Raw genomic sequence first — 27185 nt, 5'->3', positions numbered from 1 at the left:
TAGAACACTGCAGACTTAGCAGAAGGTCCCTGCCACCACCGGACCGAACGCTAACTAACAAGGAGGCCGTCGCTTGGCGGCGCCTGCAAGCTGGGAATTTCCCAAGTCCCGTCTGGCTTTTCCACACGCAAGTGGAGGAAAAGGCGGACGATAAATGCGAAACCTGTGGAGAAAGGTGTACTCTGGATCACATAATCTGGCAATGCCTTGATTCTCCTGGCGCCAAGGAAAACATAAACAGTAGAGAAGCCTAGGAACTGCTACTGCGGAGCGAGTCCCCCGCCAACCAGCAGCAAGCTGTCCGCCTGGCGGCTGAAGCCGCGAAGAAACACTGTCACTTCGCCTGTCTTTAGTCGCGGAGGCCCCGGCCTCCGTCCCATAGGCCTGCGTGCCGGGGGCGGGGAGTTGGGGGCCTCCTACATCGGTGGAAAAATAAAGTTCATAACAACAACAACGACCCACAGGTTGAAGTCGTCGTACATGCTGAATTTCAAGTTTTCCACTTTCCTCAGTTCTGCCGGGAGGTTTCGCATGGCAACATTAAAGAGGAACGGGGACAGCACCGAACCTTGCGGCGTCCCCCTGCTTGCTTCCTAGTTTGACGGTGGAGGATTCAATGTCCTGAAACTTTATCTTTATCGTTGTACCCGACAGGAAGTCTTTAACGTAGTCGTACGTTTTCTTTCCGACCCGCAATTCTTGGAGGCCAGAATGAATTGCCGCGTGTTTTACGTTATCGAGCGCCTTTGTAAGGTCTAGACCTAGTAGTACCCTCGCGTCCCTGGTTTCGCTTTCTATGATGTCGTGTCTCAAGCGGAGCATTACGTCCTGTGTGCACAGGCCGGGCCCGAACCCAACAGAATAGCCTGGTGACGTCATGACCAGTCATGACGGTACAATGCGCGCCTCGTGATGGGTGGCTGTTCCTAGCCCTAGGGGGCAGGGACGATAGGTCAACGCCGCTTGTAGCGGAGGCTAGCCAGCCACCGAATTTTTATCTGTTGTAGGCCGCCATTGCACCCGCCACCGATTAGGTGGTGGACGACGGCTGTTGCGGCGCGCGTCTTTTTCTCCCTCTTTTTTTCTTCTCTACTTTCTCCTGTCCGAACGAGGCAGTGGAGGTGGCTCAGCTACAGAGCCAGTAGCAGGCTCGTGCATTTTCTTTTCTTCTCCCTACAGCCACAACCACAACGAACACAGCCAGCATTCCACTGAACGTATCTAAGTATAATAATAATTTTAATAATGATAATATAATAATAATAGTACTAATAATAATAATAATAATTGGTTCACAGGAAAGGGAAGGCGCAGTATCTGTCACTCTTGTTTCTCTAGACATCTGAACCGCGCCGTAAGGAAAGGGAGAAAGGAAGGTGGGAGTTGAAGTGGAAAGAGAGAATGGGGAGGCGTAGTGGAGGAATACGGAGTAATTTCGACCACCTGGGAATCTTTAACGTGCGCTGACATCGCACAGCACATGGATGCCTCTTCGTTTCGCCTCCATCGAAACGCAGCGCCGCGGTCGGGTTCGAACCCGGGTACTCCAGCACAGTAGTCAGGCGTCTCATCACTGCACCACCTCGGCGGGGTTCAAGTATACAGGCGTTCTATAATTCGTTTACAAGACAGGTGCAGTATCTGTCACTCACAAAATCCCGCTATCAGCTTCACTGTAGACAACAGAATTATGATTAGCGTTTCACGAACCGGGGCATGACGCAGTTTTCTTGGTGGAGACAAGATTTGTTTGTGTATTTTTAGGTTCACGTCCGATCATGGTAGATGACTTCACCAGATCATTACGCCCCGATCTCGCGATATCCTGCGGAACATCGCGAAGAAGGGTGACGCTTCTCGCGAACGGACGACAGTATGAGCTAATAAAGGTTTTCGCTTTGATAGTCTCAGGCTATGACGGAGATCGAACTGAACATTTATTTACATGGGGTTACTACTTGCAAACGCTACTTGCTGCCCGCCTCCATCGAAACATGGCTCCCGGCTGGGTCAAACCGCTTTCAGCGCCCCACTGGAGCGCAGCTAAACCATCCCCTGAATAAACAGTGTCTTTCACACGTTCTTCCTGTGAAAACGCGTGCAAAAGGCACGTAACATTGAAGCGACAGATTCGATATTGGACCTTACACCTTAAGTTAAAAAGGAATGGCTGAGTCTACTGCTGCGCGAGGCACAAGACAATACCACAACGGCTATCAGAGCGAAAGTTGGTATTCTGAATTTACGCCTACTGTGGCGAGACCCTGCATGTTTTGTAGCTTCTCTTCAGGAATGCTGTACAATTATTGTACACACTAAGGGGAATGCAATAACGGCTATGCAATAGCAAAAAAAAAAACACGCAAACACTCACCTTTCATGAACTTAGTTTTGCATACATTGTGCTTTAAAAGAACAAAAAAGGGAGCAATTACAGTTTATGAAATCAATTATTCGTGTAAAGTCCTCCCGCGGTTGAACGTTTCGAGGCTCTTCCTCTCTTAATATGGCCACTGGTGGGAAATATTGAATGCTATTCTAATACTCTGACTTTGAGCACCGGCTTTCCTATGTGACGCTTCTGACAAGGCATATGTTGTGTAAGACAATCAGGCTTTAAAACAAGAACATTTGCGTCAGTAAAACAAAAGCTGAGCATCCGGGTTGTTTTGCCGCACATTCACAAACTAAAACGAGGCGGTACTTTGCAGAAAACACCACTAACAATTACAAAAAAAATCAAAGGAGCTCCAGAGCTCCAAATTTTAACACCATAGTTGCAAATACAAACCGGCGTTGGATTAGTTCAAGCTACTCAAGAACTTCTGAAACTGGAGTTTCGCTCGACTCGAAATAAACAGCATTGAAACATCATTCAGAGACACTACATTTTCATATCTGGCTATTTTGGTGGAATGAGTGTGTTATTTCTCGTGAAGAGGCACTCGTGAATTTATCCTGGCTGTATCAAAGTCATTATTAGTGCGAAGGACGCCTGTAGTCATCCTAGCGCCATTAAGAAGACTCCACAACGAAAGTGTTGCTCGATCTCACTAAAAACACTTTCTCTGAAGTGTGCACTGCTATAAGATAAATTACCCGCCGGATGAAATGTAATTGGATATAAGAATTTGCATTGGGAAGTGAGCTGGGAACGGCCTAGCTATCCCTTCTGTCGATTATTACTGTAAGCTTGAGCTGTCATCTACGCGTCGTCATCTCCATCACCTTTCACCAGTGCGCAAATGCTTTCGAACGTCCTGCTCGGTATAACTCGGTCAGAACCTGGTCAGGTTCTGACCGAGTTATACTCGGTCATCAGCCAAATGATGAAACCTTTGTCACACAGTGCTTTATCTAGCTGACGAAATGCGCAAATTGACTGATAAGGTGGGGATGTTAACCAAGGACATAAAAGCAGGCTGTGGAACAGTTGCAAACGACTTGCCCATATTACACATTCGTTATGCGACTCATGGGCTAAGCTTGCTAATGAATGATCTGAAAATTAAAGCTAAAGACATTATTGGCGGTTCTCTTTCTTTACGAGTGAATTAACACGTTCTCTTGATCTAAGTTGATGTTTTTATATATTCAGGTTTTGATAAGGAACTTGTAATAAAAGCGCAAATTTTTATTGTAAATTTGCATGTATTATTTAAAAAGTACGCTTTTTGTTTTCATTAGGGCTGTGGTACCTTTAGTGTACGGAGAGCCGTGAGCCGGCCTCGTGATTGAAAAACATGCTTCCATTCCCATCCCGTCCATATCATCTCCCGATCAATATCAGCCGAATTTTCAAGCGAGCTCAAATCCTTTCCTTCCGTCACGGGAAGGGTAGTGACGAACTTGGCATAAGTTTGAATGTTTTGCCCTCTGGTAGGATAAAACCACAGCTTAGAATTGCCCACCACAACCACGAGTCTTGTGTGAAGCGTTTGCGAACCCGGGGAAAAAGAAGCCACCGCCTCAGTGGAGTGGACTGAAACCAGAGAATTATATTTAGGAAGCGAATAAGTATCCTCAGAGCTACCTATGCAGCCGATCATCCGCCGTGTTAAATTTCCACACGCTCTCACGCTGCAGATTCAGGTCGTAACCTCCATCTATTCCGAATGACGTTAAGTGCAGTAAAATATGCGAAAGTTTTCGGGGCAACCATTGGCACTTCTTAATCGGTCTGCTAAATTAAATCTCAAATGCTGCTTATGTTCAATGGCCAGGAAAAACCTTAGATTATAGCATCGGTTTGTGACTGCTTTTGTGTTGATGCAATGAGACTCCTTCTTTATCAGTCTCTGATTCTCCAACCCATATTTACTTGAATAACACTAAGCCAGTAATGTATTTACTAGCATGATTTTATTTTTGTACGAAATAATCTGTTGTCGCCTTTCTACTAGAACGCATTTTTCTTGAAACATTAAGATATTAAAAAGCGGTCGAGAGCCTGTTACTTTCCTTATACTTTCGTTCTTCGCACACATCTCTCGTGCATCAAAAACAGACGCCGCCGCTGTGCCTGGACCTCTCAAGGCGGTGAGGTCCAGGTGGAGCCAAATGGCAAAGCCTGCGTCTAGTGCGAGACATCACTGCATGCTAACGAACAAGAATTCGAACAAATTATTCTGCAACCAACCGCTACGGTGTTTCTCACAGCCAATATGAATTCGGCGATCAAACTAAATATACCCATGGGAAATACAAATAAGCGTGATTATTTTTAGTAAACGATTTTGCACTGTTCGTTTATCCAAAGCATCGTACGAGTGTGCACCTTGTTAAAGCCCTGCCGCGTGTCTTACATACACTAATGCGCGTAGAACAGATGCTGTGCTCTTCGTTTAATAATCATGAATTTCTAGTGCAGCTACATCAACCCCTACACAAAGTGGCTGCATTCACTCTAAGTCAAAGAGTCGCCACGAAGTTCCTCTCAGGAGATATGTGTTTTTTTTTTTTTTTTTGACGAAGAAAACTGTCCCTGCGGATAACAACAAGTACAGAACTGTCGGCGTTCACGTAATAAATGAATAAGATTAGTCACAAGCGCTCGGGATCCATGGCTCCTTACCCTGATGACAGAGCTTACGAAACCGATGGCATTCTGGTGGGTCCTGAGGTCGGCCTTGATCTTCGTCCACAGAATGCGTACCAGTAGCTCTGTCTCGTGTCCCGTCAATAAATCTGGGTCTGCGAAAGCAATGAACGTGCTGTGAAAATGGCATGCGCTTGAATTTTTATGTGCAAAGAAATTGACTACGATGAAAGTTCTGGGCAGTAAACCTTGTTCTACTAGAACCTCTTCTGCCAACTGTGGTCATTACTTGTCTCCTCTTGGGGATTAATAAATCAGATAATGCTCGACTAACTAGCTAACAAGTTAAACTCATAAGGATACATGACGACAATGACAGTTTTCAGTGCAGCACACTGTTACGAACCAGCGTAGGTGGCGATATTTTAAAAAAAATTTTATATTTGATACTCCCAAACGTTTGCGAATGTACTGCTTGTTGTGAGTTTTCTGGTAAGGGAAGCAGAAAATTCGACTTTTCCACAATTTCTCTCCTGAATTTTCATAACTAGAGCGGAAGAGCGTAGACAAGACTAAATATACATGACACGTAATGCGTTGTTTTGTGTCATTTCAGCCGTCTATGCTTTGTCAAGTTGTAGCTAGGTAACACATCATCAATTGGCCCCAAACTTTGTACTGATTTGAAAGTCAAGCAGATAAACATTTATTTGTGCGACAAGTAAATACGAAGTCCAAGTAGACACAGTTCATGAACCCAATCACTGACATAAAAGCGGTCAAATGTTCCCACTTCTTTGACATCCGTATTACTTCGAGATGCCTAATAACAAATTAGTAAAACCTTGGCTCCCCTAAACAGCTGCTTTGATAAAAACATCTTTGTACTTTGTGTCTGCGGTAGCTTTAAAAAGATCATATGGCTAGAGGAGCAAATAGCCGCGACCAACTGTCCGACAGGTTCGCTAGTGTTAGATAGGGTAATATACTTCGCTCCTTCAACAAAAGGGTACAACACATAGTAATGAAAGACTAAAAACACACGACACTCCATTGTATTGTGTCATTTCAGCCATCTATGCTTTGCCACGTAGCTAGGTAACACTTCATCAATAGGCCCAAAACTTTGTACTGATTTGAAAGACAAGCAAAGAAACATTATTTGTGCGACACGTTAATACTGATTCCAAGTAGACACAGTTCATGAATCTAATCACTGAAATAAAAGAGGTCAAATATCCCCACTTCTTCAACATCTGTATTACTTCAAGATGCATAATAACAAATTAGTAAACACTTGGCTTCCCTAAACAGCTGCTTTAATAAAAAAATCCTTGTACTTTGTGTCTGCGGTAGCTTTAAAGTGATCATACGGATAGAGGAGCAAATGGCGGCGGGCAACTGTCCTACAGGCTCGCTAGTGTTAGATATGGTTATATACTTCGCTCTTTCAATAGAAGCGTGCAACACATTATAATGAATATTTTATTAACCAGGGCGTATTCCACTACGTCGGTGCTCTGAGTGTATGTGTGTGGAGGGAAGGGGACTTAGATTTCATGCCAAGTTTTCTTTTTTAGCAGCAGGGTGCTGTTAGACCCAGTTAAGGGCATGTACCCCGGTGTGGCTGCTGACTGAAGGCTACTACTTCACTTCAACTCGTATAATTTCCGCTGTGCTATACACGATAGCCATGTCCCTTCGCGTTTTATAGAGCCCTGTGCCAATGGTCTTTATATCCGGACAAACAATGCGTACGGACGCCCAAAAGAGTGCGGCAAGTACAGATGAAGGGGAGCAGTGACCAGAGCAAGAGGGTCCTATGCGGGTCTTGTATAGCAATTACAATAGCCGATTGAATAAACGCCGCGTTTTAGGTGGGGGGACATTGAATAATACCACACACCTAAAGGTATAAAAGCAATTTGCGGAAGAAGAGAGTCAATGAATAATAGTGCACGGACTGAAGTGGTGCAGATAATAAATACAAAATAGCATTATCCTCACGAGCGTTCTGTGGCTGTTATATACCCATCCTATAGATAATTCTTCAGAACTTCGACACCTATGATGCGTCATTTGCTCACAGCATCAATAACGGACCTTCATTTTGCGTCCGGTTTCTCTTATGTATCAAACGTTTGACACAACAATTCCGTGTACAACGTTGCGGGTGTGTCATACCCCTGTACGTCCTAGCTGGCATTCATCTGCTAGTCCCGCTTCTTATTGGGATTCGAACCGTCAACATTTGTACCTCCAACTGAACGACTCAATCACTTTACTATACCACGTGACCCAGCGCCGCAGCCATTGTCAGAGAAATAGGAGTAAACGGTGCCCTCAAACGAGGACGACGAGGATGGAGAGGGAACTGTCAGAGAAGTAGAAATAGCACACCGGCACATCGCGTTACCGGTCGCATGGCGGCGCGCCACCGTCACAAGAGCGGAAAACGTGTGTCCAGCGCATTGCGGCAGAGAACTTGCTTCTTGCGCTAATGTGTTTCTAATGTCTAAGCGTATTTCATTTGCTTTAATTTATATCTCATAACCTGCAAGGGAAGTGGCGTGGAAAAAGCTGTACAGTGCAGCTTTTGGCAAAGAGGCGTACAATAAGTAAGCAGAATCTAACCAGCAACAGAAGTCATTTGCAGAACGTATTCGTAAAAGGTTTTCTACTCAATAGAGAAACAAATAAAGAAAGAGAACCATGAAAAGTTTACTAAATTGCATATAAGGTATTATACAATGCAAGCAAGTAAAAGTCACCTACAAGATGTACAATGGAATCAATGAAACAGAAGTTTGAAAACATCTATATGCACTACAAGCAGACAGAAGGTATATGCAAGAAAATTATTTTTTGTGTGTCTCAACGGTAACAGGGATATGTCAACATCTTTTACGTAAATCTTGTTCAGAAGGCATGGTAATGTGTTTTTCATATATTGGAAACCAATCATTGATTCTGCTAATTGAGGTGTACCATAGTTCAGGCTTGCGACATCAGTAGACCTGCACGTTTCGTGTGTGATTAGCAAGCTTACTAAAGTTATCAAGATTTTTAAGGAATATTCTACGCACCATTCCATTAGTTTTACCTCATAACTCAAATATTTGGGCCATATAATATGTTTCGTATAAGCAACATGTGGGAGCCCCAAACTCCATATTGTAAATTCTCTGCAATGCACTTTTCCGCAGTCAAAAATACTTTGTTTATTAATTACAGTGGTTGTTTCTGACACCAAATGGGCATAGTTTAAATGTAACAAAAAAGATGTGTACAACAATGATTTTATTCAAATAGGGACAAATTTATGACGTCCACTTATGATCATCAAGTTTCTAAATAAATTATTGATTACAGCATTTACATGAGTGTCCCAACTGAGGAAAAAATTAAAGTGATCCCCTAATATCTACATAGTATGGACTATCTCTTATTTCTCGCTGCCCTGCTGAATGTGCGGTGCGAACACTACGTCTTTATTCTGCGCTTTAAATAAAATGACCTTGGATTTCTTTGTATATATATAAGTGAGTAATAATAGACCAGGACAGTAGAGCATTCAATGACGCGTCTACTTGCTGTGCTACCTTCTCCGTAGAGTGTGATCAGAACAGCAGAGGCACATCATCAGCATATAGTATAAAGGGGCCATCGTTGGAAGAATCCAAAGTGTTATTAATATAAAAATTAAAAGAAATGGTCCCAAGATGCCTCCCTGAGGGAAGCATATATCTACCAGGATTATCTCTTCAAGTGAAGATCTAAGGTGTATTAACAAAGATACTGTGTGCGGTATGCACGGTAAGAATGAACGGGTTCCGGAAACCGTACTTCTCCAGCTTAGTTAGAAGCCCGCTGTGATTTATGCAGCCAAAAGCTTATGTAAAGTCGATACATACACCCAGAAAACTTCTCTCTTTTCAAAGCTCTACAAAATATGTGTTTTTAGTCGTAGTTTCACTTCACTTCACTTTAATACCTTAAAGACCCTCATTAGAGGGTATTACATAAGAGGTGGGGCGCACAGAAATGAAAAACAGAATAGGTAATATATATGTGCAAGTAAGTTATACACTGTGTAGATTTATTCTTTCTGAAACCGAATTAGGCTCTGTGCATCGCCAAAAGAAGACATTATTTCATGAATTACTTTTCAAAGCCCCTTTGAAAACACTAGTAAAAGGACACTGGTCTGCAATTAGATAAACATTTCATGTCACCGTTTTTAAAAAGAGCAATGACTACCTTTTTGCATATATATATATATATATATATATATATATATATATATATATATATATATATATATATATATATATATATATATATAAATATTTCTTAGTACAAGGGCTAAAGTATCAATCACCAGCTTTACAGGCTTTGTCTGTACATCATCGGCATCACAACATCGGCTATTTTTCATAGTCATAAAACATTGAGACTGCTTTATTGCATGTAGTTGGGTTCATGCGCATTGAGAGTTAATTATGAGAAAGTTCTTACATTCCTGAGCAAATGAATGACATAGCGCATTTCGCTCTACAAAAGAGGCATTGAAGGCCTCGCACATATCAGTTTCTACTGTGCTTCTACCACCAAAAACTATCTCATTGGACGAATTATGGCTTTTGCGCAATATTAGCGCGTTCAGTGTTACCCATGTCTTGCTCAAACCCCACAGCAAGATTCAAACGCTGAAAAATAATACCGATTCCCAACTTCTGATGATTCCTTATTCAATATGTTTCTATAAATTTTAAATCTCGAGAGTAAGAAGGGAAAATGTTTAAGACTAATGGTTCATCGTAAACAAAGTAAAGCGCAAAAAACGACAACAGCGTGTCCCGTCCTCTTCTCCTATTTTTCCCGTTTTTGTACTTTGCTTTGTTCTCGAGAATAAGTGTAGCGCACGTGTTTCAATAAAGGACTTGAACATTTTATTCTTTGTTTTGAACTTGCAGTAATTGTGGCGTGATTCACTCTTTTCGAACTTCTTTGATTTGGCTTCCTTGAATGTCGCAAGACTTTGGCTAGCGATGTTTTGAAACATACACGGGCATTGCGGTACATTAACAATTGCTTTGACCGTGAATAAAATTGGTAGGTGGTCACTAATCTCGTAGCAGAAAACTGCTGAAAGGAATCAGTCACTGTCAATATTTCTAATTAATAGATCAATTACAGATTGGGAACTGTGTGTGTCTCTAGTAAGCTTGTCAATTACATTTCTGCATTCATTAGCAGAAATGACAGAAATGAAAGTTTTGAATGCTATGTCATCCACCAGCAGGTTTATGTTGAAAGCACTGTCTATCGCACGTAAAATAAATAACGACGCATTTCGCAAAGCCATTGTTTTTCTTTGAATGTATCTGTGCTTGTTACTATGTTGTTTGCCCTTTACTTCCTGTCATAGTTTTTACTTATCCCCACTGCATTGTGAAGCTTTGTTTTCCTTTTTCTTTTTGCGCATGTTTTTTGTGTACTTGTACTGTATTTTTTCTGTAACTTTCCTGTACTTTCATATACTTTTATGTATCCCACTCCCCTCTGTAATGCCCCCGGGCACTGAGGGTAAAAAAATAAATAAAGCTAAATCATACTTATTTTGTAAAGCATCTGCGAGAACCAGTCGAAGAAAGCAACAAATTGGTCGAGATAGCCATCAGGGTGACAATAAAAGGCAGCAAGCATAGAACCACAAGATATCAGACACACCATTCATAGTCCGGAGTTACTAAAGAAAATATGGGTGTAAAGGTCAAACTACAGATTTTGGCTCATTCAAAATTAGTTATGGTTTAGCTCTGCTTAATCCTAGTTGAATCGCTAAAGCAAAGGCGGGAGCTTCTTTTGCCTGCCACATTATTCCCCTATCATGCCTCATCTGTGTAAGGTGCTATATTATTGGGGACACTTAAGCTTGCCCTTTAAGGGTATGATGCGAGAGCATACGCTACCAGCCCACATATAAAGTCACGCTTCAACCAAGCCGTGTCGTAGGGGTAACGAGAATGCAAACGGTTCTGGCAGGCTGATTCTGACATCACCTTCTTATATAAATGGAGCGACCCGAATTGGCAGCTCCTGCCCGTGGCATAGAGGTAACGTGAATTCAAATGCCGTGACAGGCTGATTCTACCGAGGCGAAGCGCGCTTATGTCCGCGAACTATCACCTCCTCTCCTCTGCCCGCGGAGCACACTTCTGGCGGGAGCGAGCTGCAGCGGTGCCGACGACTTCGACACCACCTGGCGGAGCTCGGCTGAAACGGTTGCTAGGCAACGGCTGTTAAAGACCATTCGTACCCACCGGCTACCGGCGACGTGACGAGGCGAAACCTGACGTAATGTTGCTTTCGCAAAAACGCAAACACCACCTCCACCCTACTAAGCACCGTTTACAAAATACGCGTTTAAATTTGTATCTGAATCAAACTTTGGTCATATGCATACCATGATTCTGTGAGCACAAACACTTTCATCATTTTAGCTGTGCAAACATTTGGTCTAGAGCAGCAGCTGTATTCATAGAAGATCTAACATTGGGTGAAAAAAAACCAAGATAGCTTCCAGTAAAAGCAGGATCATTTTCAATCTCGACGACAGTTGGGTATCTTTCTGTTGCCATAGAGCCTGGGCTGTTGCTGAAATATTGTCACGCCCAGGGATCATCTGATAAGGGCGTGCCACTCGCTCCTACTCTCATTTGATAACATTCAGCTATTTCCGATCTTGACGCCTCCTGTACACTCGACCACCTCTGTACCACGCGTACCGGTATTCATGCTCAGTTGCCCACGTTTTGGCTGCTGACAGCAGCTCCTCGTTGTACCTCGCCCTATTCTCGACCACAAATAGCTTCAATCCCGGACCATTAAGAAACAACAAATGCTTTTCAAAACGTAGCAACATCAGCTAGCCCACATTCTTGTTTTATTACACCGGAAAAAAATAATTACCAGCAGATATGTGCTTCGTATGCTGCGCCGCCTGTCTTTACGGAGGCTCTGTAAGCAACGCGCGAGATGTACGGGAAGTTAGGATGTGTCTAAGAACATGCTGCCAATCACCGTGCTGCCAATGCCCCATAAATTGCGCTTTACTCGATGCCGAGTGGTTTAGTTTGTACGGTTTCACGTCGCAAAGCGACCCCGGTAATGAGAGACGCCGTAGTGGAGGACTCCTGACATTTCGACCATTTGGGGTTTTTTAACATGCACTGACATCCCACAGTAAACGGGCTCCTTGCTTTTCGCCCCCACGGAAAAGCGGCCGCTAAGGCCGCGATTCTGTCCCGCATCCTTGGGCAGTCGAGCGCCGTGACCGGTACTCAATGCCGGGTTTTGAAAATGATTATTGCAGTGTTTGAAGAAAACGGTGTTTGCCACATGTGTTTAACTTAATATGAAAATGATGAATAAAGACGTGTCAGGCGTACAGAAAGTCACGGTTCAAATATGCTGTAATCTCAAATACCCTATTCATTTAAAAACCCACGGGCTAACGCTCTTGCAGCTCAACAACTGTGAGATGGTGGTGACAACTCTTTTTATATGCGTTCTCTTCGATCTCTTCAATTCCATGTGTGAATGTGTATTGTGTAGCAGTTAGCTTTTGATCGACAGCATGAATCTTAAGCACTTAGGGAAAGCACGTCAAATGAGCGAGAGGCAATGCGGCGCGTTTTTAGTGCGCTAGACATCACGACAAGAACCATCTCGCAAAGAGAAGTGTCTGTAAAGAAAATTAGCAGACAAGAAACTATATCGTTCATATTGTTACGTGACGGCAAGCGATGAAAACAGGAGAACAGAAGACAGAGAAGATACTATATGGTCGTCAGATGACGTTTAATAAATCTGTGCGGGCCTAGCGTGCTCGCTCCTGCCCGCGCCACTGCCCTCTTCTTCCTCCTTCGTCCGTAACATGACCCGGGCCACCGAGCGATCGTACCGATCGTAGACGAGGAAGTTTACCGATGATGATTCCTTGACATGATGATGGGCATGTCTGGATGCGTGAAGAAGAGGAAGAAGAAAGAATAAAACGGCTTGACGGTACGATGTCTGGTGCGTGGGTGATCCGCCTCCCCTGGAGCTGTCAACCATCCGTCACCAGAGTCCATGGGACCGATGGCTCGAGGTCACGTCGGGCAGCTTGGGCGGGGGTTGCGTGTTCGTGTCCATCGGTTCCTTTGGGTCATTCGGGTCTTTCGGGTCCTTCGTCTTGGTTCTGATTGGTCTGTCTGTTCTATTTGTCTTCAGTCCCGGGCTGGGCGATGGTAGTTGGTCAGGTCTGGGCTTTAAGGGCTGGGGCAAAGCTGCTCGGCGATATCTCTGGGCCCTCGGGCAATGGTCCCGGCTTACAGATAACGTCGATGCTCCAAGGCGAGAATAGGGATGACGTACGCCGTACCTACAGCCAAATGTTACGTGGCGGCAAGCGATGAAAGCAGGAGAACAGAGGACAGAGAGAAGGTGCTCGATGGTCGTGAGATGACGATCAATGAATCTGTGTGCGGGCCTAGCGCGAGCGCTCCTGGCAGTGCCACTGCCCTCTTCTTCCTCTCTCGTCCATAACATATTTTGAAAAGTAAACACTCGTAACTGCCATTGTCGATTTTTTGTTTTTCTTTTTTGAAAATTACACAGAAGTTCGGTCTAATGCACACGCTTAAGCCAAAACTAGACGGTATGTCGTGAAAATGGTTGCTCTAGTACAGCCCGCGTCCCAACACCAATAATGTCTTAAATGGTCAAATCTTTGCGAGCTTATATATTCCTTTGCGATAAATTATTTGACTCAGCCAAAAGCTCTGTTCTCGCGCTGGCACTGTTTAACGTTTTGCCCAAAAGCTTGTGTAAAAACTGCAGGTAGTTAGTAGGCTTGTAGGCAGTAGCAATATCATGGAGCAGCAGCAGTTGAGGACAGGATTAGGCAGATCGAACGAATCACGTGATTTATGATGTAAATGTGCACCGGACACAATCTCTTCTGCTAATCTACCCATGCAAATCAGCCATCGCAAATGGAACAGGCCACACCCTCGGTCCACTCTCCCCCAACGATCAGTCGTTGCCTTCAAACCTGTATTTGTCCTTACTCAAAAATCTCTTTCTCTGCCCTGTAAAGGGAGAGAACACGGCCCTCTCCGTTTTGTTATCAGCTAACCGAAGCTTCAGGTGGACATGCGGATGGGTTTTCCAACTGAAGCGATGTATTGCAGCACTAGCATATCACAGTCTGAAAACCTGTATTTGTCCTCACTCAAAAATCTCTTTCTCTGTCCTGTAAAGGGAGAGAACACGGCCATCTCCGTTTTGGCATCAGCTAACCGAAGCTTCAGGTGGACATGCGGATGGATTTTCCAACTGAAGCGATGTATAGCAGCACTAGCATATCACAGTCTGAAAAATATCCACCATGCTCGCGTAGGAGGGAAGTTATGTGACTTGTACTTTATGTTATCCAAAGCTACTCGTGCGGTCAGAATGCGGCGTAATGAGGGATCAGCAATAATATTGCCGCGAAACCTTCAAAAGGAGAAAGTAATCGCGTGCGCTAGCAGGTCCCTCAAAAAATCCGAAGACAATTACTCGACGACCGAGAAGGAGTACCTTGCGATCATCTCAGCCACTTCTAAGTTTCGTTCATACCTGTACGGCCGACCATTCAAGGTGGTAAGCGACCATCACACGCTCTGCTGGCTGACTAATTTGAAAGATCCCTCCAGCCGCTTATTAGCAAACCATATCCCGTAGGAGCACTCGAGTAGACGACGCTCTGGCTCGTGATTCCTATGAGCAGCGCCACCAAGCGACAAATAGTGGATATATTGACTAAACAAATAAGAACATATTTAAAGCCCACCGTTCCCGTCGTTTTGGTGGCTCAATGGATTAACACCACGCATCTCTTCACTGATGCCACTTACACGTGCGTTCGACTCCTGTGTTCTATTTTTTTCTGAATATATTTTTTTTCAGTTGTCTTCACTGTAATTATATCCTGCCTTCAGTGAGTGTATGTTACCTTTAGGTTGCGTTTACAGACATCTTTAAGTAACAATTGGTATGACAACAGTTACACTAAGCAATTACCTTTCCCACAATCTTTTCCTGCCTCAGTGAGTGTATGTTACCTTTAGGTTGCGTTCAGAGACATCTTTCAGCAACAATCGCCCTTTACAGTGAGTGTATGTTACCTTTAGGTTGCATTCACAGAGATCTTTCAGCAACAATCGCCGTTTAACTCGCTGAAAGCGTCATCTGTTCCAGTGCGCCTAAGGGATATGGTATGGCGATACGCCCTCCGGCCGCCTTCCCAGATGGAGCCTACGACTTCAAGAATTGACTGTAGTCTATATGTCGGGCCGGAAGCATTCCGACGCAGTCTGCTATCCCGCGCTCCCGTCGACGCTCCCCCGAAGGACGATGACGACGAAGGACGAGGACAACAGCGATCAGACCCTGAGCTGAAAACACTAGCCGATTACTTGTAAAGAAAGACCGCTTCCTCTCCTGGTGCGTTCAGGCGACATTTATCTCCGTTCGCGTTAAGCAACGGCCTCCTCGTGAAGAAGAACTTCACACCAAACAAGAGCGCGCAGCTTCTTTTAGTGCCTAAAAACCTCCGGCAGGAAATTCTCCCGGCGTTGCACGATGAGTCCACAGCAGGCCATCTCGGATTTGCGCGCACGTTGCGTCGAATCCAGGAGAAATACTACTGGCCGCGACTGCCCACCGAAGTTGCCCACTACGTGAAGACGTGTCGTGAGTGCCAACGACGCAAGACGCCGCCGATCAGACCAGCAGAACTACTAAAGCAGATTCCGCCCCCAATCCGGCCCTTTCAACAAATTGGGATGGATCTCCTCGGCCCCTTTTCATCTTCGTCTATGGGTAGCACGTGGATCATCGTGGCCACTGACTACCTTACCCGTTACGCCGAAGCAAGAGCACTACCAAATGGTACCGCGGAAGACGTCGGCAAATTTTTTGTCGAACAAATTATCTTGCGACATGGCGCCCCAGAAGTGCTCATCACAGACATGGGAAAGGCGTTTACGGCAGAGTTGACGCAAGTCATCCTGGAATACAGTCATACAAGCCATCAACTGACAACTGCGTACCATCCCCAAACCAATGCCTTACGGAGCGCCTGAATAAAACGATCGCGGACATGATCGCCATGTACGTCGACGCAGAACACCAGACATGGGATGCCATCTTGCCGTACGTGATCTTCGCGTATAACACGGCAGTCCAAGAGACGACCAGAGCGACCCCGTTCAAGCTTGTGTACAGTCGAGCGCGATTTGAAGGTTATCGCGCGAGCGTCGACCAGCCTAGCAATCCAGGCACCTGGCGGCCAGGTTTGGAACAGAAAAAATCATGATTTCGGAATCTTTTCTCCCTCTTTCGCTGTTCCATACAACAACCATCACCCCCGCGACAAACTCACCACCCTTTCTCTCTATGTTAAGCTTTCCAATTGTTGCGATAAATTGTCCGATTTCAGATAATACCGAAAAATACGTCATGTGCACAGCGATCACTGCCTGTTCGCAGAACCAAAAGAAAAAAAAGGAAGTGATGTCCAAACAGGGAGTGACGGCTGCTGAAGGAACAGCAAAAAGAGTGAGGGAAACTGGCTTTACACCTCCCTCGCCTCGGCAGAGAATTCTGGGCCATGGCGCTGTTCATGTTCCCGGTCGATGCTCGCGTGATAACCTTCAAATCGCGCTCGACTGTACAGCAGGGAGCCCACGACGACGCTCGACGCAATGCTGCCGCACGTAACCAACGAGGACAACCTTGACATCGCCGCCTACCTGCAGCGTGCAGAGGAAGCCCGACGACTCGCACGGCTGCGCATTAAAGACCAATAGCGCACCGAGAGCCGACGATACAACTTACGACGACGCCACGCAGAGTACAATCCAGGAGACCAAGTGTAAGTTTGGACTCCAATTCGCCACCGTAGACTAAGTGAAAAGCTGCTGTGTCGACACTTTGGGCCATACAAAATGCTTCGCCGCATCGGACAACTGGACTAAGAAGTTATTCCCGACGGTACGACAGCATCACAAAGGAGACGCGCGCGCCCAGAAACCGTACATGTTGTTCGTCTGAAGGCTTATTACGCGCGTTAAAGAGTACGCGGTGTTTAAACTTTGTAATGCTTCTATTTAAGTTCCTTTGTTTATTTTGGAACATCGAGGCGATGTTTTTTTAAGGGGCGAGTAATGCCGCGAAACCTTCAAAACTGTATTTGTTGTTTTTTTTACTAGCCGCAGCATGCAGCCTTTTCACTGTGATTCTGGCACGCGTATCAATCCTGTATCCCGCGTTTGTTCATGCTCGTCGCGATACGACGCGCTATCATTTTCTTTGTCGCGAATGATGCGCCGAGATCTGTCTCGAAGATTCCGACCACTTGCGTATGTTTCTACAATGTTCCAGGTTGTGACAGTAGCAGTTTGCAACGTTATCTAGATTGTTCTGTGGAGCGCCTTTAAAGCCTTTAAATTGAGCGTTGAGGAGTGTGACGGGCTTTCTTTGTTCGACGATCGACGAGCACGTTTGTTGCAATCGCCGCCGCCGGGTTGCTTAGTTCTTTTGCGGGCGCAAGTCAGCGCAATAAAGAGTTTCTTCAGTGCAATCACCGACTCATTTGTGTCATCAACCCTGGTCACCACCACGTAAGAACATCGGCCTGTGGGTGTGCCATTGCGTTGTCTTAGCTGACACTAAGACAACGCAATCGAAAAGCGACTTACAGCCTGCATCGAAACGTGGCCGCAGTTGTCATTATTTCGACCCACCGTTTTTCGTTTCGAGCCGAAATCCAGAATGCTGCAAAGTTGCCGCTAGCTGGGAAGAGAATATAGAAGCTCGGAGAACTATAAATTATTATACTGGATCCTAGTGTACCCTAGTAGCGGTGCGTTTTCTGTGGCGCAGCAAGGGTGATTGGTTTAACTACCGCGGTAAGACCTGGCGTCAATACGTATGACAATAAAACACTAATAAAAATCGGCTCTTTTGTCTCTAATTCTAACTTTCTTCTCAGTAAGCAACCACTGCAGGTTTGAGCGATTAAATTTTATCAGTTCATAAATTCTGTGAGCACGAAACTAATACTTTTTCGCCCTTATCGCGACTTCTACAAGCCTACGTCCTGTCGTCCGAGAAAAAAAAATGCGAATAAATTCAGAAGTTCTCTGCATAAGAGCTATATTTCTATTCGAAAGGCCTCACCTCGGATGGCTTTTCCTACGACGCTGTCAGGATTTATGCCGTAATCCAGCTGGATGCCGTGGTTCCCCTCTTGACATTTTACAAGGCTTGCGCTGGTGGAGGGCCTCTCTTGAATGGGGACCTCTGTGGGCGACACCGGCCGATAGTCTTCGGAAGGTGTAAACTTTACAGCGCCCCAAGTCGATGAATGTAGCACATTCTGCGCATAAGGATCAGTGCGCAATGATTAAGTTGCTAAACCTCACTTTGATATTCGTAATCAATAATAAAATGCAGTTGAACGTCGTCAAACCGGTCAATGATAACTTACTGTAGCTCGGTTTGCCTAGCATTCGAAATTTACACTTGCGTAAAAAAATGCTTACCAGAGCTGTGCAATTTATTGATTGAATTCAATAAATGTATGGAAGCTTGGTTGCTAATTACTAGAAAAGCAAGACGGAGGAGCAGATATTTTCCACAGTGTAAGCTGACACCGGAAGGCGCGAAGCGAAGTTTCATGGGCTTAAAAAACAGAAGCATCAATTTTCAAATTTGCCTGCCCAAGTCAGTCAAATTGCAACAGCAGCTGGTCTGGTGTAATGGTCAAAATGGCATCTCTATGTCGCCAATTACCCACTTCAAGAAAAAAACAATTTTGGAACAAAACGGTCACCAGTCTATTAATTTCGTTAGAGTTAACCGACCATATCCCTTCTGCCTGTAAATGTTCTAAACTAGTGTGATATTGATTGAAACGACACAAAGTATCTCCTGTTGATTAAGTATCAATCCAAACTTTTCTGATTACACATTTTTGTTTTCTATGGCACTCCTTTTTAAACGCCACAGATTGTGCCTAGTGGGGGTTTGAAACCGAGCTGAGCTATTAAATGTATCTACTTTGCTACTGCTAAGATTGCCAGCTTATCTGTCACACAGACACAGGATGACTAGCAGAGCAGGGTATCCTTTGAGAATATATTTGCCGACTCTTATGTGACATGTGCTGGGGACTTCTCTTCACTCATCATGTGAAAGAATCATTTCTAATCTCCAATCAAATTTATTCCCTTGCCAAAGGTACGTCGTAATTACGATTTTTCAACAGTATTCGCCATTTGGAAACTATGGCAAAACAAGTTTCTTTGATGCCTACAGGTTTAGTTCCCGCCAGTACTCCAGTCCCCTTGTTGTTCTTGGGCATGATAGAGTGCATGCTTTGTAGCAGACCGCAAAATGTTTCGGTCTAACTCTGGACAGGAGAAGCATGTGATAGGCATGATGAGCATTTTATTAGATACGTCTAGTGTAGCTCTGAGGAAGCTCCTAATTTTGTTTTATATACGCCCCCAGGGCCAGCTGTGGAGGCCTAGTCCGCACTTTCTAACCTCTGCCACTGAACCGTTACAGCAGTCTGGCCGTTCGCATTTCCCCATGATTTAATCTCCAGGGAATGACCTCGCATGACTAATTCCAGGTTTAGTCCTTAGCAGCAAGTGATTTAAGGTTACAAAGTCTCGTGCCAATGTACCGGTAAAAGAAAGAAGTGATCCAGCAGTTCGGATATAGGGTTCTTACGATGCTTACAGGCGGAAAAGGGGTGGTGTATAAATTTAGTGGTTTTCACTTTCAAGCGCGACTCGCCACGAGAGAAGTCATACTGAAAGCCTTGGGAAATTTCAACCCCTGAAGTTCTTTGTTATCAGTCGACATTGCACGATACACGGCAACCATGTTTCTCGCTTTCGTTCAAAAGCATCAAGGCGGTGATGATGGAGCTGGCGCTTTTTGGGTACTTCAGTCCGGCTCCGTATCCCCTGAGACGCCGCCCCAATTGGTGAAAAAATATTTTATTCATCTCGTATTTAACAGTGCATATTTGATGATATTGTAAAGCTAGGAATATTATCGTGTTGGCAGAGCGGATAGGTTAAATGATAAAGAAGATAAATTTTGTTACGATCAACGCGATACAAGACAGCACGCCCAAACAAAGGGTTTGAACATAACATACCGACTCTTGTACTTTAGGTCTGGAGTTAAAAGCCAAGACCTAGCTCTGGTTATTCGTCGCATCGGGGCACAAATGGTGCGGTTAACAATAGCAAGATTCGAAACGGGCAGCAGACCTGATAATGCTAAATAATGATATGAAGATTTGCTTGCGAAAGCTGGCAAATCAAGCCGCTTCTCAACAGGGAAGTGATGATTAGGGGCACCTGTTTTGCTGTCACACTCAGGGAAACTTGTCCGTCGACCAGCATCAGCTCCGCGAGGATCGGCTGTAGTGAAGCCACTCCTAAGGTAGGCGCACCAGGGCTTGGGTTCCGGCCGCGTCCTCGGCCTCGGCCTAGTGTTCGTCTAGCTGTAGCGAAAAGACCCGTAGAATCGTCATCACCTGCGAGTTCCATGAAGAGACATTTTCTACCCCGTAGCTTCCAGAGACTCATGAAAAAATCTCGTCTTTCATACTTCTGACTTTCGCTTAGTAGTTCTATTTTCTACTGCCAATTAATTGCGAGTAGACTTTGAGGCAGCAGTTCATTTTTACGCCTGAATGACTCGACTCAAAAGTGATCATTCGTAAATCACTGTTTTCTCCAACAGTTTGAGGTCAGGAGTGAGAATCCTCTGTACCAATGGCTGTGAAGTAATTCTCCCTGGGAACCGTTTTGTGACACTTCCTTTTTTAGAATTATCGCGCGAGCTGCGATTTGCATGAATATCTCAAATCCTATAAACCACCACAGCAATTAATCTTATGGTGCTCATGTATGCCCGCCTATTTTGTCTGCCATTGGGCCGACTCGGACGGTTTCCTCTGTGTTCGATGACATGGGAAGTCTTGTGATGGTGGTTTTCTTGGATTTACTACAATGCATCCGACGAAGATGAAAAAAAAACCAAAATAATGCGCGAAGCATGTCATGAGAAACTACTTTACACAGCCACTTTTCTGAGTTATTATTACTATGCGGATAGCGTTCAACAATAATCAGTCGTATTGTCCACCACTGCCTGTAAAGCTGTTTTTGACTTGGAGCTTAAAAGGTCTGTTAGTTGTGCAATATACATGCGTTTAAAATATCATGCGTTCGTACTTTGGCATTTGGTCTTTTTCTATCCTTCTTTTTCCCTTAATCTTTCCCGACATTTTTTCCCATCCTCTCGAAACCCTTTTTCTCAGGGTGCAGTTGAATGTGTATCAGTTGTACTGCATTATTGCATTGAATAAATTACATGCCAATAATTAACTTCTCGATACATTTTGGAATGTCGTTGGTTAATTATTGAAACGGTATGCGTTTTGAGTACCTGTTTTATAAGGTAATTGGTTACTATTTATTAATTGCTCCTGTGAAGAACGCTACAGGGGGCGAAGCGGCTTTGTCGATGTGTCTTTCGGCAGCCTTCAACCGCCGTTCAACCAAACGATGCTCCGGTGCTTGATCGACCTCTGCTCCTATGTCATGACGCGTTTACGCGCCCTTCCTTTTCCCAAATGCCTATCGTGATAAGGGATGTCATGGGGATCATTGGAATCACCCAACCGTTCACGAAAGTGCCGCGACAACGTAGACAAATCTTGCCGAGTTGCATTGCCAATGGTAGAAACTGCGAGCAAGTAGCGGTTTATTTAGACGCATTGCTCCAAAAATGGGCGGCGCTTGCTCAGATGTTGCGAGACAGTTGGTGATGGCAGTTGTGCAACCGCGCCTTGTTTATCAAGCCCGATTTCAGCATTTGACAAGGGCACAATGGGATCGACTTGAGGCTATAAATCGAGAGGCAATGAGGGTCATCACCTGCCTCCCTCGCATTAAACCAGTCGTGGCGTTCCAAGAAAACGCACAACTAAACACAATAGATGAACTGGTGCAGCAACGACGTGATGCACGCAAGCTTAAGGCCACACACTTTCACGCAACGTGCGCTCTGAAGGCTTATGCTTCGAAACATTCAATACTACCACCGCCACTGCCAGTTCTTCCTCCTTGGCGTTTTGTACAGCTGAGCGACAACAAGCCAACTGATTTACGCCGACCAAGAACACAGGAAACGGCGTCGTCACTTCGCGACCGAATTATGGAACAAGACGCCAGCTTGCCACATGGTTCCATTATAATTTACGCCGACGCAAGCATCAAAGCCTGTGAAGTGATAACAGCAGTTTACTGTCCTAGCAAATCTTCATTGAACAAGACGTCAACATTTCAATTACCGGAACCTCCATCTTCTTTTTGTGCGGAACTGCTTGCAGTGCAAGAGGCGCTTCGCTCTGTGACCGCCATTCCCATGCTTCCCACGGCCCGTATTATCATACGTACAGATGCCCTGCAGGTGACAAAGCTACTTAGACGAGTTAGTAGTAGCCCGGAAATCTGCCAGAACATACACAGTCTAGCGGCTCGCATACCAAATCCAATTCGTATTGAATGGACCCCGCGTGACCTTTTAAGTGCTCAAAGCCAAGTAGATTCTGCGACCCGCCTTTCAAACTTAACATCGACATCGCCAAACCTCATAAAATTGGACAATGCCACCCTGCTTTTAACAAGAAAGGAGCACCTCCGGCGCCGTACACGTGCTCTTATACCTCCGTGTACGGTAAGCCTCCCCCGCGGTCTAACCCGTGCAGAGGAGTTGGCGCTTCGGAGGATTAGAGTTGGGGTGGCCCTAACACCAGCAGTGATCCGAAAGTGGCCACAATTTCGGTATTTATATCCACACCCTGGGTGCCCCATCTGCAAGTCAAGAAATATAGAAGCTGACATCCATCACCTACTGTGGGATTGTCCAGCGTTGAAGCCAACGCGGATACGGCACCTGGTGGCAGCTGGCCTCTCCCCCCATAATCCGCAGTCATATGCTGTTTGGACACTGGGACCGCATCATCGTTCACTCCTCGATTTCATTGCATCAGCCAACCTTTTTTCATTTATTTGACCACATCCTTCATCCATCATAACATTCCTTGTATGCCCTGAGGCAATAAACTTCGCAAAAAAAAAAATAGCGGTATCGTCGCCACGTGGTTAGTTCGGTAGTCATAGCTGTCGAGGCAGCTGCCGCACGACAATCGCGTACATGCTGCAGCTGCAGCATGTACGCGATTGTCGTGAGCGAATAACGGGGTATCACAATATAATACCCTTCCTTCACTTGAAGGCTGAATCGCATGCGGCGCCGATTACCCTGGCTCCTGCCAGCATAATAAATATTTCGGTTTAGTATAGAACCGTTACTTATTTTTTATACATATCACGTTGCTGACGGCACCACTCATCGCGCCGCATGAGATGAAAGTGCTAAAGAGGTACTGCATCAATTGCGAATTGTCATCTCCCCGTCACCAATCAAGAGATAAAAACGCGCAAATGATAAATCCCCATATATTAGGTTGAAAGAAAGTATGACGAAAGCAGAAAAACGAAATCTAAGCAAGCATGAAGCAGTTGTGCAAAAGCGACTACAAGAAGCATATACAAGAACTATACACGATCAATATAGATGTGGTCAAGTAGATATTAGCAATATGTGCTAGTCAAGTGGAGCAGCCGCAGACGGGCCAAGATTTTACTAGTGGGTAATATGTCAAAGTACATTGATTATAGTCTGACAAGATGCCCTCCGCTCTATTTTACCGATCTAAAGCGGATATGGCTGAAAGATTGCTCAGCCGCCCTATCCACTCTCCTAACCATCAACCGTCGCCTTCCACCTTGCTTTCTTTTTATTTCTCCGAAATTCTTTCTGATCCCCCCTGAATGCAGAGCAGAATATTTCTTTCTTCGCTTTGCCACACGCCTACCAAGGACTCAGGTGTAACTAACAGATAGGGGGATCAACTTGAAGCTTCTATTGATCCACTAACGCATCAAAATACCAAAATAACTATAGCGGTAGCTTAAGGAGGGCAATGCTATGTCATATAATTTGTGGTTTAACGTCCCACAGCTGCCCACGGGGCGACGACATTGTGAATTTAAGCTTTTGGCCGCAAAAGCTTCTTTCATCATCATCAGCCGGACTATACCCACAGCAGGGCGAAGGCCTTTCCCAGTTACCTCCAATATCCCGAACTTGTGCTAGCTGCATCCACTTGACCCCGGCCAACTTCTTAACCTCATCCACACACCTAATTTTCTACCACCCCCTGCTATGCTTACCTTCCCTTAGAATTCATTTGATTACTTCAGGCCTTCGGTTGTTCTCTTTTCCAACTACTTGTTCTAAGAATGCCAATTTCATCTTACTTTCGACTGGAATGCCAGTAATCTGTGGCATTTCTCTGACCAACTCTGCACACTTCCTTTATCTTAACGTTACACCTGCCACTTTGTTCGGTAGCCATCTGCATTGTCCTCAACTCAAGTAGAACCTTTCTCATTACCCTCCATGGTAATGGCTCGAAAGGTCAGTATGAGTAGGATGTAACTGCTATACTTTAATCTTGAGTGATACCAATACGATGCTAATCATAATGTTTCAGTTCTTTCAAAATGCACCTCATTCCATTTTTATTCTCCTAGTTATTTCCCTTTTATTGTCTGGATCCGCGGTTACTAGCTGTCCTAAGTAAAAAATGAGAAGAGTTCAACGCTGCTGAACTGAATATTGAGCGAAAGCAATAGCTGCGGGTGACCGAGCATTCTTCTAATTCTTCTTCTTCCCCAGCCCAAACATCAAGCCCCGTTTTAACCAAGCCGTATGAATGTGCCTTAGTGGCCTAGAGGGGTAACGAAATGCCAAGGTCCTGGCAGACTGATTCTAACATAAGCGTCACATGTGAGAGAGAGAAAAAAAACTTTATATAATGCAAAAAAGAAAAATAATCTAGAGCTCCCGCGGTAGGGTCCTCAGTCCAGGACTCCCGCTGCCTTTGCTGCCCTGCTGGCCCGTTCAATCAGCCAAAGCTGGTCTTTCGACTCCGAACTGGACAGCGCAGCCTCCGACTGCTCCGGTGTGGTGTTGTGAATTATCGGCACTGCATCTATTTTCTGGCAGGCCCATGTGATGTGATCAATTGTCGGTTTCTGTCCACACCAGGGACACGTGTCCCTGTATACGGTCGGATGTATCTTGCTGTATAAAGACAGGCATGGATGAGAATTTGTAGCTGCCGCCAAAACACTCACTATTCCCTGTTTAACAACTTGTGGGGCGGAGGATACCGTCTTCTGGTCCCCCGGTAGTGCACCAAAATGTCTGCGTAGGTACGAGTCACTGTCGCGGTCTCTTCGGCCTCTGACCTCCCAGGGTTTGCATAACCTCGAACTATGAGATCGGCCTGGATGTTCCCGGGAATGCCGCCGTGCCCCGAAGCCCAAAATACGAATTGTTTTGTGTCGCTTATCGCGCCGGCCTTCAAGATGGCGGCCGCCTTTTTGCCAATCCTGCCGTTGCTGAATCCTTGGCAAGCGGCTTGCGAATCGGTCATTACTACCAGCGAACGCCCGGACCTATTGCCCTCTGCGACCGCTAGAGCAATAACGGCCTCCTCGGCGTCAGACATGGTGCAGTTCCGTAGCGAGGCGCTCATTTTCTCTTTTAGCTGGAAATCTACAACCGTCATCACCGCATCTCTTTCGTTTGAATACATCGCCGCGTCTACATAGACGGTGTTCTTGTTCTGATAGGTCTTGCCTAAGGCTTCCGTCCTGGCCCTACGCCTACACTGATGAACGACAGGATGCATGTTCTTGGGAATTGGCGCTACTACAAACGTAGACCGGATCGCGTCCGGTATGTCTATCGTCCGTTCAATCTCTAGCATGTGATCATGATAGCCTCGCCTTTGGAGGAGAGCTCGTCCCGCCGTAGTGCGTTGTAGCCTCATCTTCTGAGAGACAAGCTGCGCTTCCCTGTGCTCTTACTATGTGTTTGTTAAGCCAAGCGCCAATAAATTCGCGTTTGCCGTCCTTATTGGCGCAGCGCTGTCTCGTACGCCTTCCTGAGGATCTATTTCACTTGCTCTCTCTCCGTTTGGCTCAGGTGTTGATAGGGAAGACTGTACATGGCTCTGCTTGCCACAAGTGCCCGCACTAACGTAAGCGTGTCTTCCTCCTTCATCCCCTTTCTTCTATAGGTCACTCGCCTAATCATTCTCGTTATCTGAGCAGAAGATCCAGATAGCAATCTGATCGTGTGGTCTGACCTCTGATTGGATTGAATCCACATTCCCAACAATCTCAGCACGTGCAATTCTGGTATGCGAGCCCCGGCTAGCATAACGGGGAGGTCAACTTTACTGTCGTATCGGGGCCTATATACTCTGAGCAGTTCAGATTTTTCGGGCGAACATGAAAGTCCCCTAGCCCTTGCGTAGCTGTCGACACAGTCCGCGGCTGCTTGTAGTTTCTTCGCCTTGAGACCTAGCGAGCTCTCCGTCGTCCAAATCGTTATGTCATCAGCGTATATTGCGTGCCGAATGCCATCTATGACATTCAACTTCTCCGCCAAGCCAACCATAGCGATGTCGAAGAGAAGGGGCGAAATTACAGATCCTTGAGGCTTACCCTTGTTAGGCATCTTGATCTTGTCCGCCGATCCCTAGTCGCCGATCCCTAGAGTCGCGGTCCTGTCCGTAAGGAAGGCCTTGGCGTAACCATGAATCTTTCGCCTGCAACGTAGAATGCTCAGACCCGATAGTATGGCTTCATGACTAACATTGTCGAATGCCCCCTTGAGGTCGAGAGCCATGATCACATGCTATTCATACTTTGGCACATTGCTAAGAACCTCTTCTTTGAGGAGAAGGAAGTCTTGCGTCGATGGCTTTGGCCGGAAACCAAACATTGCGTATGGCAGGAGATCGTCATCTTATAGTTTTGAAGTCTGATCATCACGATCCTTTCATACAGTTTCCCTAGACATGAGGTCAGTG

General features: G+C 45.3%; 1 protein-coding gene across 1 annotated transcript in view; it reads right to left on the bottom strand.

Annotated features, from left to right (window-relative positions):
• The window catches only part of LOC146195938 (uncharacterized), a 39763-nt gene that overhangs the window by 12370 nt on the left and 208 nt on the right, over positions 1 to 27185 (bottom strand). Inside the window, exons 2-4 of the mRNA XM_084596882.1 lie at positions 20518 to 20696; positions 18317 to 18515; positions 5075 to 5193 (exon numbers count right to left, since the gene is read on the bottom strand). Of these exons, the coding sequence (XP_084453008.1) occupies positions 5075 to 5193; positions 18317 to 18515; positions 20518 to 20696 (497 nt within the window). The remainder of the gene's footprint in view (positions 1 to 5074; positions 5194 to 18316; positions 18516 to 20517; positions 20697 to 27185) is intronic.

Source organism: Amblyomma maculatum, chromosome 3 (assembly GCF_055883805.1).
Source record: "Amblyomma maculatum isolate TAMU_Amacu chromosome 3, ASM5588380v1, whole genome shotgun sequence".
In the NCBI taxonomy this organism is placed as follows: domain Eukaryota; kingdom Metazoa; phylum Arthropoda; class Arachnida; order Ixodida; family Ixodidae; genus Amblyomma; species Amblyomma maculatum.
This window is presented reverse-complemented; position numbering and strand designations above follow the sequence as displayed.